We start from the raw sequence: 18308 nt of genomic DNA, 5'->3' as shown, positions 1-18308 counted from the left end.
GTATGGCCAAGCCCTGTAGGTGAGCCCCACCAAACCCCAGAAGGACAAGGTAAGACATCTGCCTTGCTAGACAGAACTATTCCTAAAGCCCAGGCAGCACGCATGTACATGGGAATGTGAGGGACAGGGAATGGGGAAGATCTATCCCCAGGCCCCCTTCAGGAAGCCTGGCACCAACATCGAGTCAGAAAGCCAAGGATTCAGCAGGAGAAGAAAATTTAACACACACACACACACACACACACACACACACACACACACACATTCATTCTCTCTCTCTCTCTCTCTCTCTCTCTCTCTCTCTCTCTCTCTCTTTCTCTCTCTCTCTCTCTCTCATCCTAATGTACTCCTTGAGAAGCCACCTTAGTCTGCCATTAACCCACAGGGATTCTTAACTTGGGTCTCCAAACCAAGTTTCCCAAAATATAGTCTCTCGGCCCAGTGATAATTTCAAGCAATCACCTCTGATTTATTTGAATTCATTTAACAAGGAGACAAGTCCTAGCCAAGTGCTCATTTAACCTCACTTCTGAAGGCTGGGAAAATGCAATAGACACAGGGGGAATAATTCAGTGTTCAAAGGGTGTGTGTGTGTGTGTGTGTGTGTGTGTGTGTTAACCAAAGAAAATCTGCTGATCTTTTCCCCTTAATTGGCTCTAGGAATCAACAACTGACCACAGGAGGTTAATTATTTGGAGCAGTTTCTCCTATTATCTAATCCTTGATTATAATGATTAAGCCTAGACTTGTGGTTCTACTAACCCTCACCCAGCAACCTCACAAAGCACGTGCACAAGTGACAGTCTCCTAAGGGCACTGAGTCATAAAAAACCCATAATATCAGCATCCAAAGAGATCAGAATTCAAAGGGACCTTGAATGTCACTGACAATATCCCATCATCACTCAGATAAGGAAACTGAGACTCAAGAGATTCTGCGATTTGCCCCAGGTCACAATGCTAGTGTTGGACAGAACAAGGACAAGGACCCGGGGTGGACTTCACTCCAGCATGATGCCACCCACACAAGCAAGGACTGCAGCGAGTCAGCTCTTCTGAAGTCATCTTCAAGCTCTCACTGATAGGTCTGGCTCAAGGCCATTTCTAAATCCACTCCCCAACAGGGCTGAAAACTTCCCCAAGAACGCTGCTCAAACACATACTAAATGTCTGCTCTGTGCCAACCACCCTGTTACGCAGCAGGAATGCAAAGAAAAGTTGCGTAGCTTTAAGGAACTCGCTTTGATGGGGGACGGAGATAATTACAAAGAGGTAGGACTAGTGACACAAGTGTCCCCCAGAGACCAGAGAGGAGGAGAGGGAAGACTTTCCAGATGAATGATGTCACCTAAGCTGGGTCCCATGGGATCAAGAACAATGAGCCAGGCAGAGAAATGTAGAAAGAGTAGCTGACAATAAACAGAGGAAGGAAAACGAAGACTCAGGAGCATGAAACGGTATGTCAGTAACTAAGGGCAGCTAATTGTTGCAGAAACACAAGGTTCAAGTTGGAAAGAGATGGGAGATAAGGTGGAAAGGATAGAGGACAAAAATGCTGGCAGGTTGTATCCTGCAGGTGTCAGAAGCAGGAAGTCACACCAGCACATTTGATCAAGTGCTGAGAAAAGGTTTGAAGGAGACAAGAATGAAGGAGCTTGGGCCTCTACCACAAAAGAGTCAAAATGCTAACAACAATGATGAGATTTTAATGGTTACTCTCTATATTACAGACACTGTTCCCAGCATTTACACATATTAACCCATTTAATCTTCATACATCTTTATTGGGTGGGAACTATTATTACCTTCTTTTTACAGATGAGCAAACTGAGACACAGTGAGGCTGAGTTACTATTATACTTGCCAAAGGTGTCACAGCTGAGAGGTCAATCTCCTAACCATTGTACATGCTTTCTCTTTAAGCAAAAGTCTTGGGCCTGAACCGACACTTCAGTAGAAGGGACAGAGAGAGGAGCTGATCCACGCTGTCATCACACCAAGTTAATTAATGCCCCCCACATCCTGCACAGTCCTACCCTTCTGCTCCAGAAATAGAACCAAGTCAACCCACAGTGAGGGTGCCTGCTCCACAACACAACATGGTATCACCTCAAAGCTGCCCGCCTGCAGTGCCTGCCCTCCCCTTCCCAGCCCATCTGAAAGAGTCCTGCTTTCCTGATGCACCCCAGAGCCCACTCCACAGCAGACCCATATTGGATACATTAGGAATTCCATGACGCTAAACTCTCCTCAACCAGCGAAAATGTCACCTTTTAAAAATTCTTTGAATTCTTTTAAGCATCCAGCAGAGTAAAAACAAGGCGATTGTGAGGATGTCACAGTCCAGAGGGTCCAGAGACAGGCCGGCTGCACTAACAAGCATGCGCCTCAGGGGTCTCAGCTTCTCCTCAATCAAGTCAAGAACCTTCCAAATCAGGTCAAGCAGCCAGAGGCCAGGTCACACCCTCAGACGTTCAGAAACTACTCTCTGGCCTTCACAACTGTTCGCTGGGCTTGAGCTCCTAATTTCCACCTCAAGTCAGCCGGCAGCCCCTCCTGATGACCTTTTCCCCAGGAGTGGGTGTGGACTGTGGAAAGAAAGGTGACAAGAGTGGTCGGGGAGGGACAGGGCCCAGGAAACAGTTTGGTGTGACACCTCCTTCCACCCACCAAATGACAAATCCGTCCCTTTTGGAAACAGAACTGCCAAATTTCTTGCAATGGAGTCCATCTCTCTGTAATCTAGACGTGACAGGCTAGATAAGAAAATCCTTCAAAATAATGATAACAAATTATGTTTTAAATATTCTACATCTTCCTTCTAGGAGATAAAGTATTTTACATTACACACACACACACAAACACACACACACACACACCATTAGATTTCTAAAATACCACATGCAACAGTAATTATCATTCCTGTCCACTAAATAACACCCAAGCGAAAGTAAATGGACAGCCAGAAGTTTCTTCTATGCATTACTCATCATCCCTCATAACTATCACATGAAGTAAAGGACAAGCATTTCTAGCGCTGAGTTCCGGGTAGAGTCCTAAAATATAAGCAAACTTTCCCTGAGCAGAGAGAAGCCTGTAGTGCATACAAGAGTCTCACCAAAAGAGCCCAATGCTTCTATTCCACGGCACAGCCAAGATCATGGGTGGGATTTTTGTCGTTATGGCTAAGAAATGTTTGCATTGCTATTTCTGACCCTCTGGTGTAAATACCAGCTATACCTTACCTGTAAATTTTCAAGTCTGTAGTAAAAGGTCCTTTTTAAGGATATCCCAAGTACAGTACCTACTTATCATGGGACAGAAACTGAAAATTCTGGCAGTGAGGACAGTGGGCTGGAAGGTTGTGGGGAGGGGAACTGAGGAGGCAGGTTCATTTTGCTAGTTTATCAGCATGACTCGACTGTCAACTCTAGAAAAGTTTTAAGTGAATAGTTTCACTTTTTCTCAAAGTAAAACTATTGAGCTGTTTATTTTAAAAGACATGCCAGCAACAAGCATCTTCCAAGTTACTCTAGAACCGTGGTCGGCAAACTGCACTCGCAAGCCGCATGCAGTTCTTTGGCCCCTTGAGTGTGGCTCTTCCACAAAATACCATGGCCTAGGCGAGTCTATTTTGAAGAAGTGGCGTTAGAAGTTTAAGTTTAAAAAATTTGGCTCTCAAAAGAAATTTCAATCGTTGTACTATTGATATTGGGCTCTGTTGACTAATGAGTTTGCTGACAACTGCTCTAGAATAACAAAAATGCTCCAAGTGTTAGTCTTTTAAAGCATCAGCAGAGGCTGATAAAACTAAAGTTTATGGTACAGTTACATACACAGTACACAATCGTGTTACTCATAAAAAAGAGAACCCAGAGGCTTGCATTTTTATAAACTTCATGACACATTATCGGAAATCAAAAATAAACTTTCCCATCCACAGTGCATCTGGCTGTCCATCTCCCCCTGCAACTCCCACCTTACTTAGAAAACTTGTCAGGTCTTAGCTAGCAATTCACACTCTGAATATAGACACACCCCATAATCAAGAAGAACATGCCCACAAAAAAGTGGTGAATGTCCCCCAGGGATTGATGAGGTGCCTCGCATGGTCAGCACAGCATGGAAGGTGGCAGAGCAGAAAGAGCCCTGGACCAGAGAACTCCCTGTGTTAACATCTTGGACAAAATCATCCCCTCTGTCCCTCTCACAGGTGCCTTTTCCTTTCCGTTGGCTGGACCACCGCAGCAGGCTCCTGACAGGTCTCCCTGACTCCACACCTTACTGTGCCCCAGAACTACATTTCTAAAACAGAGATCCAACTATACTGCCCCTCTGCCTACACACCATCATGGGCCACCTCTGCCTACAGAGCAGGGCTCAGCTCCTGAGCAAAATTCCCAAACACAAAGACACCCTCATTCTAGCCACCTGGGAAGGATGGGTTTCGGCAACAACGACATGCTTTTTCCCTCTTTTCAGTCTAGTGTGGATGTCACATCTAAAGCCTTCCCTCAGCTCCCAGGAGAATGTGAGACACCTCAGAGCTGTCACTGGAGTCACAATGGCACGCCTCCTTGCTCCCAAGTGGGCTCCCAGCTCATGAATGTGGAGCTGGAATCAAATGTTCACTCCAGAACTGGTCTGGACCAAGTTTCTTTTTCTTTCTTTTTTTTTTCTTACTTACAGTTTACATTCAATATTATTTTGTATTAGTTTCAGGTGTACATCATCGTGGTTAGACAATCATATACTTTACAAAGTGTTCCCCCTGATATTTCCAGTACCCAACTGGCTTCATACATAGTTATTACAATATTATTGACTATATATCCTATGCTATCCTTGACCAATTTTCTTAAACAAGCCTCTTGCATAACTTTATTAAATAAGTCTCAGTTTCTGCACTTGCAAAAGTGAAATTATAATGACTAACATGAGATGTTATTCAGTTTAAGGGAAATAATTTATGTAGAGCATTTAATACAATGTTTGAAGCTCAGTAAAATCTCAACAAGTGATGGCTATTACAATTATTATTCATATGTAGCAGATACTCATTAAATATTTCTTAATTAAAGAGACTCTTAAATTTACAACTTCTCTAGGTCTGTTTCTTTACTTGTAAAGATGGAAGGGGGCAGGAGTGGAAGAGAAGAAAAAGGGGGGTTGTACCAACACATACAAGAGCCAGAAAACAAATGTTAAACGGTTTAGAACAAGTAATAACAACAATACACATGAGAAATGAGAGCTGTTCTCCTAACTTGAGAAATGTGTAGATCGCCACTATAAATACAAAGTACTCTTTTGGGCTCCTTTCCGCCTAAGCTTTGCCTTAAATTATTTTTATTACAATGTTGTTTAAGTATGACCAAATATAAAAAGAGATATGTCCTCCCTGTGTTCAGCTCTTATAAAACTATAAGATGAAGCAATTTAAAAATCTGGTAAAAATCAATAAAAGATGACTCAACATTAATTTAACATGACAGATGACGGTGATGCAATGTTACTGACACGCGTGGCTGCTCATAGAGTATTAAATACAACAACACCTCGGAGCACGTTCCTTGCAATTCCGCATGCCTGCACCACCGTGGGCCCCAGGCCCCCTCAGCTAGCCATCACTCTTCTCTAATGACTGCTATGAAACCTTTGCTCATGTGACTTCCAGCCACCAACCGACCCAAACACGTGATTTCTGCAGCAAGGCCACATCTGCTCTTTCCCCCTTTGCTACAGACAATCAAAGGAATGCTCAATCAAACACAGGCACTAAAACCTTAGGGTGCTACTCATTTGTAGTGATACAGATATTACAGAACCTATGATCTTTAAAATTATTACTTAAAAGACGATTTCAAATTTAATTCTGGTTTTCAAAAGTAACTTACAAACTCCCAGGGGAGAAAAAAAAGTTTTAAACCTCCAGTTTAAGAAAAAAACGTCTTGCCGAAACCGGTTTGGCTCAGTGGATAGAGCGTCGGTCTGCGAACTGAAAGGTCCCAGGTTAGATTTCAGTCAAGGGCATGTACATTGGTCGTGGTTGATGTTTCTCTCATCATCGATGTTTCTAGCTTTCTATCCCTCTCCCTTTCTCTCTGTAAAAAAATCAATAAAATATTTTTTTTTTAAGAAAAAGAAAAAACATCTTACAATAAAAGTGTCTTGCCACAGAATCCAGAAAGATCTTAGACATCTTAGACCTAACCCTGAGCGCTTGGCATGCATTCTCTCTTAAACGCCAGAAGAGCCTATAAAGTGGGCACTGCTCTCACACGGGAGGAAGCCAAGGCTTGAGGAAAGCATGCACGTGGTGGGGCTGCACATGAACGGTGGCAGCAGCCTGCTCTCTGCTCCTCACCACTAGCCCCAAGAGCCCCGGCAGGGGGGACCAGCAACGGACAGCAGGAATCCAGGGGAACCAGAGAGAAAAGACGGCATTTTGAGAGAAAAATGACAGGACTTAGTGACGAGATGAAAGGAGAGAAAGTAAGTCCATGGACTTGTAGAGACAGGAAGAATGGCAGTCCCATCCTTTAAAAAGGAAACCGGTGGGGAAAGAAGCCAGGTCAGGAGACAAGGTATGGTGGATTTAAGACAAAGGGACTATTCCAAGTGGGGATAGATATGCTCTTAACAGATCACAGCTGGAGCTGTTCAAGTCACATTCATAAAAAGTATTTCAAAAATATAAGATCAAAGTCTCCTGTGGGGCTCAAGTGTGGACCCACGAACCAAGAAGTCACTGGTTTAATTCCCAGTCAGGGCACATGCCCCAGTTGCAGGCTCGATTCCCAGTAGGGGGCATGCAGGAGGCAGCCAAATGATGTTTCTCTCACATCAATGTTTCTGTCTCTCTATCCCTCTCCCTTCCTCCCTTCCTCTCTCTTCCCCCCCCCTCTCTCTCTCTCCCTCCCTCTCTCTCTCTCTCTGAGAAACCAATAAAAACATATTTTTTAAATGTCTCCAGCTCAGAAGAGATATAGAACAAAGACTAGAAAAGCAAGACCACTGAATTCTGACTAACATTTTGTCATTACTAATTTCAATAGGCTGGTGTACTGTAGAAATCAGACTGTAGAAGGAGAATTACAATGGATAAGAAATAGGCGCAGCCTACCCATGGCCAGACATATGGACTCATTCGTGCAATAAACACTATGTACCAGAAATAGCATCCTATGTCCAGCCACTAACTTACATCCTTGTCCTCATGGAGCTTATGTTCTAACTGAGGAGAAGTCAAAGAAAAACTAAGCAAGTATGTGCAGTCTCAAGTTAGGTTGTGACACGTATTCTAAGGGCGAGGAAAAAATAAAGCAGGCTATAAGAAAGGAGATATGAAGGGGTGGATGTCATCTGGCATCCATGGAAAGAACTCTAGCTGAACTCTAAAAGGAGGCGCCGAGATGAAACCAGTTTTTATACTAAAAAGGTTTGAAAGCATTCACTCAAAATTCCGCTATTAGACTAGGTCAGTGGTCGGCAAACTGCGGCTCTCAAGCCACATGCGGCTCTTTGGCCCTTGAGTGTGGCTCTTCCACAAAATACCACGTGCGGGCATGCAGGTACAGTGCGATTGAAACTTCACGGTCCATGCGCAGAAGTCGTTTTTTGGCTCTCAAAAGAAATTTCAATCGTTGTACTGTTGCTATTTGGCTCTGTTGACTAATGAGTTTGCCAACCACTGGACTAGGTGCATGTACTGGTGCTAGAGAGATGACAGTAAAACACATATTTGAAAGTATTCGAGAATCACTGCACACTGAGGGGGGAATGGTGATGTCATACACAAGAAGGAAGTACAGAGGGGTCTAGAGGAAGACAAAACAATGTCACTACCACACGATCTTAACTTCTGAAGCTGCTTCCAACGTGAGTATTTTCTGAGTATATCAGAAAAGCATAGATGCTGGAGTGGTGATATGTTTAAGGGGAGAGCAACAAGAAGAGGAGGAAAATTTGTATCGGTCTCGGCCACATTCGTTCAGCAGATGGACAGCTGTTCAGTAAGCAGCACCTCCTGGGTGCGCTGGGCTCTGTGCTCACAAGGGTGAGCAAAAACACGTGGACACCTCCAGGAGGTTCAAGTCTATCTCTGTTAATACACATCCCAAATGGATCAAGCTGGGGGAGGTGGCGAGAAGCAGGTGGATGGGAAAGGTGAGACCATCTTCCAACCGGGGCCAGGCCAAAGATGAGCGATCTCAACCTTCCCTACAGAAGAGCCTTCTGATCCCGAGGGAACACACTGCTGAGGATGGCTGGTGCACGTTCAGCAAAGGAGATTCCATCAGATCAGTAACCATCAAGTTTGATAACTGTGGTGCCTGCTCCACTCCACAGTGACCACATCGGCCTCCCCACAAAGCTGTGAACAGTTCGTAGGAACCATATCTCCATTCATCTCTGTGTTCTGGGCCACTAGCAGATAACGAAAGGTCAATAAATGTTTGACGGAGGCCCAGGTTTGGTGACATGCGTAAAGCAGGAGGGGCTAAATAAATGAAAGTCTGATGGGTGTGAGGCCAGATTCCTGCGAGGCTGATATAGTTGGTGGACACATGCACAGGAGGATGACCAGCGACTCTGTATCTAAACAGCTAGATAAACCTGAAAGAGTCACTTCAATTCTGAGTCTCAGTTTGTAAAATGAGGGGGTTGGAGGAGCAAACCAGGGGTGGCAGGACTTTCAGTGGAGAGGAGATGCTTTTTCTTAAGCTGAAGTCTGGGGTGGGGGGGGGGGGGGGGAGTGAGTGTGTGTGTGTGTGTGTGTGTGTGTGTGTATCTCTGCTGTTGAGGTAGGGAGTGCAGGATTCCCCTTTGTGCTTTCAAATAAATTACAGAGAGAGCATGCTGCCAGTGACCACAAGGACCTTGGAGGTCTGTCAGAAAGAGAGGCCCACTGGTGATGTGGCAGGTAAGGAGACAGAGGTTGGGGAAGGGGGCAGGGAGAGCAGTGAGCCCTGCTAATGAGTCATCCAGGACTCGGAGGTGAAAGATCACATGGCCCAAGGGAAGACTTGAACTCCGAATGAAAGTATCTGGCTTGTACACCCCAGGCCCCCAGATGTACAATAGTCAAGGAGAAACAGATTCTGGTTTAAGGGCTGTGAGAGAGAGGATTACCCATAAGCAAGGCCACCCTTAGCCTTTGAAAAGCATGTTTATACACTGTTTTTACAGAGTTCTATCAGACTGTATTTTGAGTTTCTCAGAAGTTTCCACTTAGGATCAGTAGAAATACCTGACATTTCCAAAACCCATAATTCCCATACCAAGCTGAAATCCCCAACAGTGCAGGAAAACCCACAACCTTTCAAAAGGGAATGAAAAGCCAATCTAGTCCAAGGAAATTTCCCAGTTTTGCAAAAGAAAATGAACCAACAAACAAAAACACCACAAAGCACTGGAACATTTCTAGCTGAACAGCTTTTCACTCAATCTTTAATAACTTCATTCTGAAGCCCGCGAAGAGTATTAAATTACATATTCTATATTTCTGGAGATGGCAACACTTAACACTTACTACAACATAAGGCAGTAAGTGAGCTTACGACTTTCAAGTCGAATTTAAGAAAGTTAAAGGCCAGACAAAAGCTAAAGCCTGTGTTTGAAAGAGCCTGCAAAATAATAAATGCCTGAGGGAACTGGATGGCTCTTGGGCTTCTAAGCTAAATAAAGCTGGGGGGGGGGGGGGGGGGCTTTGCAAAGATCCTAGCAAGGATAATCCCCGTGATTACAGGGCGTAAAGCTTCCAATCAATTCTACGCCAACCAAGGAAAATTAATTAATCCAAGAAGAATAACAACACTTGAAATATTGAGGGGGGAAAAACACACAGTTCTGCTTTTTAAAACATGCCGTCAGCGCTGGAGACCATATCGGGTCATTCTAACAAGCCAGAAGGTCTGACTAGCGAGGTGTGTCTGTGACAAGGTCTTGCTTGGCTCTGTGTTCACTAAAGGACGAGCAAGTTACCAGCGTTTCAAGGCTCAGGCAGGCCTGCGGGTGCTCTCCGGCCTCCAGGAACCTCCCTACTTCCTGCACACCTTTGAATTATTGCACTCTGACTTCCTGCATTGCACACCCCTGGATTTGGGATACCTTCCTCCTGAAGGGTCACTCAGGCTGAGTTCCCGGGGCAAGCTCGAAGGTGGAAAAGTTTGCAGTCCCGATCCTCCTCCATTAAAGCGCAATCAGCATGTGTCCCCTTGACAAGTTCAAGCATACTTGATAGATTTATGTAACAAGCAAAACTCTGAAGCAGTAAGGCATCGCTGCTAGGGCAGAAGTCAGGAGGCTGAGGGCTGGCTGGCTGAGTGCGGCTGCTTCCACACAACAGGTCCACGCAGGCAGGTCCAAGAGGCGAGCACCTGGGCAACCTGCCCACCGCAACCCCTGGCGCAGCCAGCTCTCCTGCGGCCCCTTACCCCCAACCCCTAGACCTCGGGGCCGCTCCTGGGGCTTCAGGCAGGCCGGCCAAGCTACAGCTCTCCCAAGCACGATACATGGCGATAAGGCCCGAGCACATTCCTCGCCAGACGCCGAGATGAAGAGGCTCACCAGGGCGCTGCCCACCTTCTCCAGGACCAGCCCTGGGCCGGGAGATGCGGGGCGAGGAGGGTCCTGGCCCGGAGGGCGGAGAGCGGGATGCAGCGCTCGGTGCTTCCAGCGGGAAACAGCCCGAGCCACCTGGCGGCTCCTCACCTGCCCAGGCGAAGGTGCCAGGTGTTCGTTAGCACCCAGACGCGGATCTAAACTCATCCGAATGTTTCCCCAAGCCGCAACAGGCTTTAGAGACTAGGAAGACATCAAGTCGCTCTGTATACAATGGAAGGAAACTTTTGTGGGGGCTGGCGGAGGGAGGAAGGGGGTGCACGGAGCAAGAAGCAGGTGAATGCAGGCAGAGGTAGTGCCCGAGGGACGCGCCGGCCGGCCGGCTCCGGAGGCGGGGAAGGGGACGAGGGGACAGCGGAGGGGCGAGAGGAGGCAGGGGGCGGCGAGGCGGGCCGGCCCCGCTCGGCCGCGCTCCCCGGGCGGCGCTCAGGTGAGGCCGGACACTCACCTCGGGCAGCTCGCGGAGCTGGTTGGCATCCAACAAGAGCTCCTCCAGGCTGCGGGCGTAGCGGTAGATCTCCTCGGGGACGTAGACGAGCGAGCAGTGGCGCTTGTCGATGGTCTCCACATGACGGTTGCACCGCCACAGGGGGATGCAGTGGAACATCGCCGCCCCGCCGCCGCCGCCGCCGCCGGGTCCCGAGCCGCGGACACCCCCGGGCTCTGAGCCCGCTCCGCCCGGCGGCTCCGCTCCGCCCGCTGCCCTCTCCGCGCTCGTTGGCTCCCGTGCTCGCTGGCTCCTCGCGCGCGGACCTTCGCGGCCTGAAACGCCCCCAGGAACCCGGGGCGGGAGCCACAGCCTCGTCCCAGCGCCCCCGCCCGCCAGCCGGTGCGTCCCCTCCCACCCTCCAGTCTCGCCGCCGCCGCCGCCGCCGCCGCCGCAGCCGCCGCCGCGCAGAGCTTCCTACTCGCCGCCTCCGCGCGACGGAGCATGCGCGCCAGTGGGCGCGCGCCCAGGGCGTTTCCCGTCCCGGGGATGCTCCGCGCCGGGTTTTCCCGGCGACCGGACCCGGGGAGGGTCGTGGACCTGCGGACCGGGCGCTCGAGGTCCGATCCCCCCCCCACTCCCTACTTGGACCCAGACTTGGGGAGCATCGAGCCCCCTGAGGAAGCCAGGCTGCACAGGAGACTAAATGCAAAGATGAGGCCGGGGAGAGGCAGCCCGAGCGGAGCAGAACAACTTTTATTTTTTTTTAGTTTTACTTAACTCGCTCTCCTCTCCCCGAGCGCTCTCCCCTTCCCCAAAACAACTTTCTCTTCCGGGGTCAGGCAGGACCGCCCAGAAGCGTAGTGAGGGGTCTCCGCCGTCCTGATGCTGCTTTCTCAGCCACGTGTGCGCTCTCCGTCCACCGAAGCCCCAGCGAGTGAGTCCCGCGCGGAGCCAGGGCCCTTGCCTTGCCTTCTGGCCCGCGGGCACCGCCTGCAGGCTGTGTAACCGCGGAGCACATCTTCGGCAATCACTGTTCATTCATAGTAAAAGGAAATCCCCATGCCACCAGCGGCTTGGGGGGGAGGGGGAGGAGGGGAAAAGAGTCCGCGAGATTCTCATAGGTGTGGGTGCACCCCATCAGGAGCCCAAATGTCAAAGTGAGCTGGTAAGAGTGAGTTTCTGTACCTGTTCTGCCTGGCCAGATGTTTGGCCCCTGGCGACCGGTCTGGATGGTGTTAGAGGGACAAGCAGGGGAGGTGGTACAGGTCGCGCGGGGACTGCCTGGTGACCCTCCTCCTGGCTCCTGTTGTCTGCACGGACACCCAATCCCTTGCAACAGGTAACTTGCAACAGGTAACCCCGGACAGCACAGATAGTAATGACTGTTCTTTTGACCCGGATTCATACCCAAGGACAAGGGCCAGAACCCTGAATTTTGCCCCTCTGCTCCTGTAACTCTTTGTATCACTCAGTGTCTGAGAATCACCACACTGTCTCCTTCCTAGAGGCTTGCCCACCAGGTCAGAGCCAATCGCGTTGATAGATGTCTGACTCCTCTCCCAACTGCCCCCTAGTCCTCATACTTTCCCCCTTGGAGTGTACCCAAACACCGGATTCCACCTGTGGCCTCTGCCACCCTCGCTCCCCCGCCTCCAGCTACTGAAGATAAAATCTAGAGCCACAGAATCTGCACTTCTGCAGAAGTCTGAAAGTTGAGCATGCTCAGTGGCCAAAGTAAAGGTTGGTCTGAAACAAGTTTTTGCAGGGCATAGGTGGCTTCAGACTCTCCTCTTAGTTCCACCTGTGCAACGGGCGGTTTCCCCTGGGTGAGCGGGAGGGGAGCTCTTCATTTCAACTCTGCTAGGAAGGCATTCCTACCCCAGCGGTATCACCTTAACTCTTTAAACCTAAACAATCCCTAAAGCCCTTGCCCTCCCCACTCCCCACTCTCTTCTGTTTGTCTTTGTGGAGCCCTCATTCTCTGGAAAGGCTGTCTGGACTTTGAACCTTAGCTACGTTTCTTCCTTGTTCTTGTATTCCAGAAGCCCGTTTTGTGCCACCTTTAGTGGAAAGCTGTGGTTCCTCACTGAGAGTCTGTGTCTGCCATGGTAAGCAAGCCACTGTCTTTGCAAATTTTCCAACTGCTTTAAAAAGGAAGGGAGGAAGGGACGGAGGGAAGGAGGAAGCCAGGCTCCCTCATCGTAATCTTCTACTAACTTCCAGAGATGATCACACTAGTTATTTTAATAAATGCCAAATGTGTTTTTAAAGATGTGGCTGATCTTCTTAAAAACTCAGACCTCACTAAGCATTCCCTGTGTGCCTCTCCAGGAAACTTTCACTTCCTTGTGTTATCACCTTAATCCCAAAGAGACCGTGACCGCCCCTCCCCGCTCCCTACCCGGACATCAGGAACAGTTTCACTTGCTTTGTAGAACCCTGAAGCCACCACAGTGCCATATGCACACTATATGACAGCAAACCTGTGATGACTCTATGGAAAGTCAGTGGCAAAATTCTTGTCTTCCCTTGTTTCCAAGCACCTGCCAAGAATTTGGAACAGCCCTAGCTGGTTTTGCTCAGTGGATAGAGCATTCACCTGCAGACTGAAGGGTCCCAGGTTGAATTCTGGTCAAGGGCACATGCCCCGGTTGCAGGCTCAATCCCCAGTAGGTGGTGTGCAGAAGGAAGCCAATCAATGATTCTTTCTCATCATTGATTTTTCCATCTCTCTCTCTCCCTCTCCCTTCCTCTCTGAAATCAATAAAAATATATATTTTTTTTAAAAGAATTTGAAAAAAAATCAATAAAATATATTTTTTAAATGTACTCTTGAAACCTACATGATTTTATTAACCAATATCATCACAATAAATGTAATTTAAAAGTGTTAAAAATATAAATAAAATTTTTAAAATCTTTAAAAAAAATAAAAATAAATAAAAAAGAATTTGAAACATTAGTCTGGTAAGAGAGAAAAAAAAATGAAAACCACTTTGTCAGCTGGAAAATAGGGAACCAATTTTTTATCCTCCTGCGGGATGTTAAGGTTTCCTTGTTGATATAGTTTCTAGTTTCTTTCCCATATACAAATAAATTGCATATGCAATATAAATAAAATTTAAAAGACCTAAATCTATTTTTTTCGAGTAGTGCAATTCATTCATTTTCAGTGTGAATCATTTTTCACAGCCTTTGGGGCTAGAGAGGTCTGGCTTTGAACTTCAGCTCTGCCACCTAATAGCTTTGTAGAAATGTTGCTTAACTTTATGAGCCTGAGTTTCATCAATCTCAAATGAAGACAATGGTCCATGAATTGTTATCAGGATTAAATGAGATGATGTAAGTAAAATGCTTGGCAGAGTGTCAGGCCACATTAGTTCAATCAATAAATATTCACTATGCACTGTGTTAGCCAACCCTTTGGGTGCACCCCAACCATTCCCATCTCCTGATTGGTCTGTGTAATCAACTCCTATCTTTGTGTCTCTTGGATCACTCACTTCGGGAAAACCTGTTTTGAGCAGCCCATTGGAGGGATTCGCATGGCAAGGAATTGAGGACTGCTGACAACAGCCATCAGGAACTGAGACCTCTTGCAAATTGATGTCAATCCTTCAGCCCTAGTCAAGCCTTCAAATGACTGTAGCACCAGCCAATGGCTTAACTGCAACCTCATGATATACCCTGACCCAGGACTACTAAACTAGGCTATTCCTGGATTTCTAGCACTTAGAAATTGTGGGAAACAATGAATGTTTATTATTTTAAGCTGCTAAGACGTGAGGTACTTTATTACATAGCAACAGATAACTAGTAAATGTGCACACCAGATCATGAATTGTGCTAGATACAAAGAACCAGGTAGGTCTTGCCCTTATGAAGCTTACACTCTGAGGTCAGGAGAATGATAAATGCCAAATTAATGTTATTCTCTTATTAATATATTTAATATGATTGTCATTAATTTTTTTTAAATTGGAAGCCCAGAGTGATAGCTAGTAAGACAGGGTCAGAATGGGGATTCAGAGATTTGACCCTCTGAATTTTAAAATGAGACACCACTACCTATCCATTTGAATGACTAAAAAAAGTTTCATGTGTTACTGAAGATATAGAGCAACTGGAACTCATGCATTGCTAGTGGGAATGTAAAATGTTAAAACCACTTTCAGAAAACAATTGGGAAGTTTCTTATAAGCATATGCCTACCCCAATGATCTAGTCATTCTATTCCTGCATATTTACACACACAAAAAAAATTAAAACATCTTTATACAAAGGCTTGTCTACAAATGTTGATAGCAATTTTGTGAATAATATTCAAAAACTGGAAATAATCCAAATAGTTTTTAAAAGATGAATGAGTAGCCCTCACTGGTATGTCTCAGTTGGTTGGGCATCCTCCTGTGTATCAAAAGGGTACCAGTTCAATTCCCAGTCAGGGCACATGCCCAGGTTGTGGGCTCAATCGCCATTAGGGGGTATGCAGGAGGCAGCTGATAAATGTTTCCCGCTCACATCAATGCCCTTCTCCCTCTCTCTTTAAAAATCAATTTTAAAATATTTTTAAAAGATGAATGAATAAACAAAATATACCATACCAAGACAATAAAATAACAATAAAAGGGAACATACTGATATGTATAACAACTAGAATGAAACTCAAAAACATTATGCTGAGCAAAAGAAGCCAGACATAAGAGTGCATGCCATGTGAATATATATATATATATAAATTCTAGAAAATGAAAGCTAATATAAAGTATCAAAACCTAGATCAGTGGGTACCTGCAGCCAGAACTGGGAGAAATGGGGAAATATTGTTTTGGGGTAATGGAGTTATTCTATATCTTGGTTGTGATTATGGTTATAGAACTGTATGTTTATTAAACTCATCAAACTTTACACTTAAAATTATTAGATAAAACTTATACATAAACAAAACTAACTTTAAAAGTTAATCAATAGTATACAAGTACATGTATTCAACATGCAATTATAAGTTATTTCTAGGGCTAGGTCATATTTTGTTATTTATTGAGTGCCTACTATATGCCACACACTGGGTCAACCTTATTGGATGACAGGCAGTTATTAAGGAAAATATTACAACCATAGTACTATTTTTTTTTTAAATACAGAGAGAAGCTGATCTTTTTTGTCCTATAAAGGGTCATTTGAGTAACCCTTTGAGGTATTTATATGCAAGTCAAACAAGCAAATGAAATTCTATTATATGCAATGCTGAATACTAGGAAGAAATTTCCTTAAGCACCCCAAAGTTCTCTGGGAGGAGAAGCACTCTGACCCCAATATCTACTTTTCCAAACTTGAATTTAAGGATATGTTTCAGAGATTATGTATACCTGCTGTAAGGCAAGGACACTCAAACCATTCAAGAAACCTGAGAGCCAATATCTTGGGTAAATTGGTTTAGTTTAAAATTCAACAAACTTTATAATAAGAACCAAAGTCACCATCCTAAAATCTCTTGTTACTTTACAATTAAAATGATATCCTCCATTTCTTATTTTTTATCTAGAATGTTTAGCCTATTTACATTTTAAAAGATTTTCTTAAATTGATTTTTAGAGAGAGGAAGGGAGAGTGAGAGACAGAAACATCTATAAATATTTAATATAATCAATGATATGTTTGGGTTGAGTCTATTTTATAATTTGGTTTCTGTTTGTACCATCTGATTTTTGTTCCTCTGTTCTACTTTTCACACCATATTTGTCTATTGGCTAGTTATAGACATTGCTCTAGGGATTTAATGCTTCATCAGATTTTCAGTTAATTTAGAGTGAGTACACCAATTCATTAAATTATCTATCCTCTTTGGTCCTTTATGTTACAGTTTTTATATATATTACATTTACATATGTTATAAACTCAACACAGTTTTATAATTTTTAAAGTTATATTTATTTTACAGAAATAAGAGAAAAATAGTCTCATATTTACACAAATGTTTACTATTTGCAGTGTTCTTCATTCCTACCTATCTGTAGTGTCTTTATTTCAACTTAATTCTATAAGGACCTTTTCAGTGGATACAGAATTCTAGATTGACAATCTTTTATTTCAGTAATCTAAAAGTGATCCATTTTCTGATACCCACTATTTCTTACGAAAAGTTAGCAATATTTCAAATTGGTGCTAACTCGTGTATCATTTATTTTCCTTTGCTTTCAATATTTTCTCTTTATCTTTGCCTTTTAGCAATTTGATTATTATATATCTGTATTTATCTTGATTGGGGTTTACTAAATCTCAACCATAAAAATATAACTTTCACCAAATTTAGAATATTTTCATCCTTGATTTCTCAAATTTTTTGCCCCATTATCTATCTATCTATCTCTCTCTCTCTCTCTCTCTCTCTCTCTCTCTCTCTCTCTCTCCAATTTTACAGATGTTAGACTTTTTGATATTGTCTTATCTTTACTTAAGGCTCTGCTTTCCACCCCCCAGCATTTTTTTTTCTCTGTTCTTCAGATTGGATAATACATTGATCTAAATTCAAGTTTACTAGTTCTTCTATCATCTGAGACTACTATTAAGCCCTTATAAAATACAATTTTAGAAAGTGTATTTTGCCGAAACCGGTTTGGCTCAGTGGATAAAGTGTCGGCCTGTAGACTGGAGGGTCCCAGGTTCAGTTCCAGTCAAGGGCATGTGCCTTGGTTTCAGGTGCATCCCCAGTGGGCAGGGGGTGGGGGTTAGGGGGGGTGAGAGAGGCAGCTGATCGATGTTTCTCTCTCATCGATGTTTCTGGCCCTCTGTCCCTTTCTCTTCCTCTCTGTAAAAAATCAATAAAAAAAAATTTTTTTTAAAATAGAAAGTGTATTTTTTTAGTTATAGAATTTCCATTTGGTTCTTTTTTATTGTTTCTATTTCTCTATTGAAGTTTCTTATTTTAATCCTTTAGTATTACATTACATACCTGATTATAATTATAACAGCTGCTTTAAACTCCTTATATGCTAATTCCAACACCAGGTCATTTCAGATGTAGTCCTCTTGAGTACCTTTTCTTTTAACTGTGAGTCACATTTTCCTGTCTCTTCATAGTCCCAGTAATTTTGAATTGTATCCTGGACATCATGAATGATAGAATCTCTGGATTCTATTACATTACTCCAAAAAGCATTAATTTTTTGTTGTTTCGTTTTAGCACACAGTCACCTTGGAGGAAATCAAACTCTTATGTCTTAATTCATTCAGTCTGCTATATATAACAAAA

The 18308-nt window shown here is 44.7% G+C and overlaps 1 protein-coding gene across 1 annotated transcript in view; it reads right to left on the bottom strand.

Moving 5' to 3' along the window:
- The window catches only part of LRRC1 (leucine rich repeat containing 1), a 123803-nt gene extending 112328 nt beyond the window's left edge, over positions 1–11475 (bottom strand). Inside the window, exon 1 of the mRNA XM_084889454.1 lies at positions 11075–11475. Within this exon, the coding sequence (XP_084745580.1) occupies positions 11075–11233 (159 nt within the window). The 5' untranslated portion in view covers positions 11234–11475. The remainder of the gene's footprint in view (positions 1–11074) is intronic.
- Positions 11476–18308: the final 6833 nt, after the last annotated feature.

The sequence above is a fragment of the Pipistrellus hanaki genome (assembly GCF_964339955.1).
Source record: "Pipistrellus hanaki genome assembly, chromosome: 7".
Lineage (NCBI taxonomy): Eukaryota > Metazoa > Chordata > Mammalia > Chiroptera > Vespertilionidae > Pipistrellus > Pipistrellus hanaki.
This window is presented reverse-complemented; position numbering and strand designations above follow the sequence as displayed.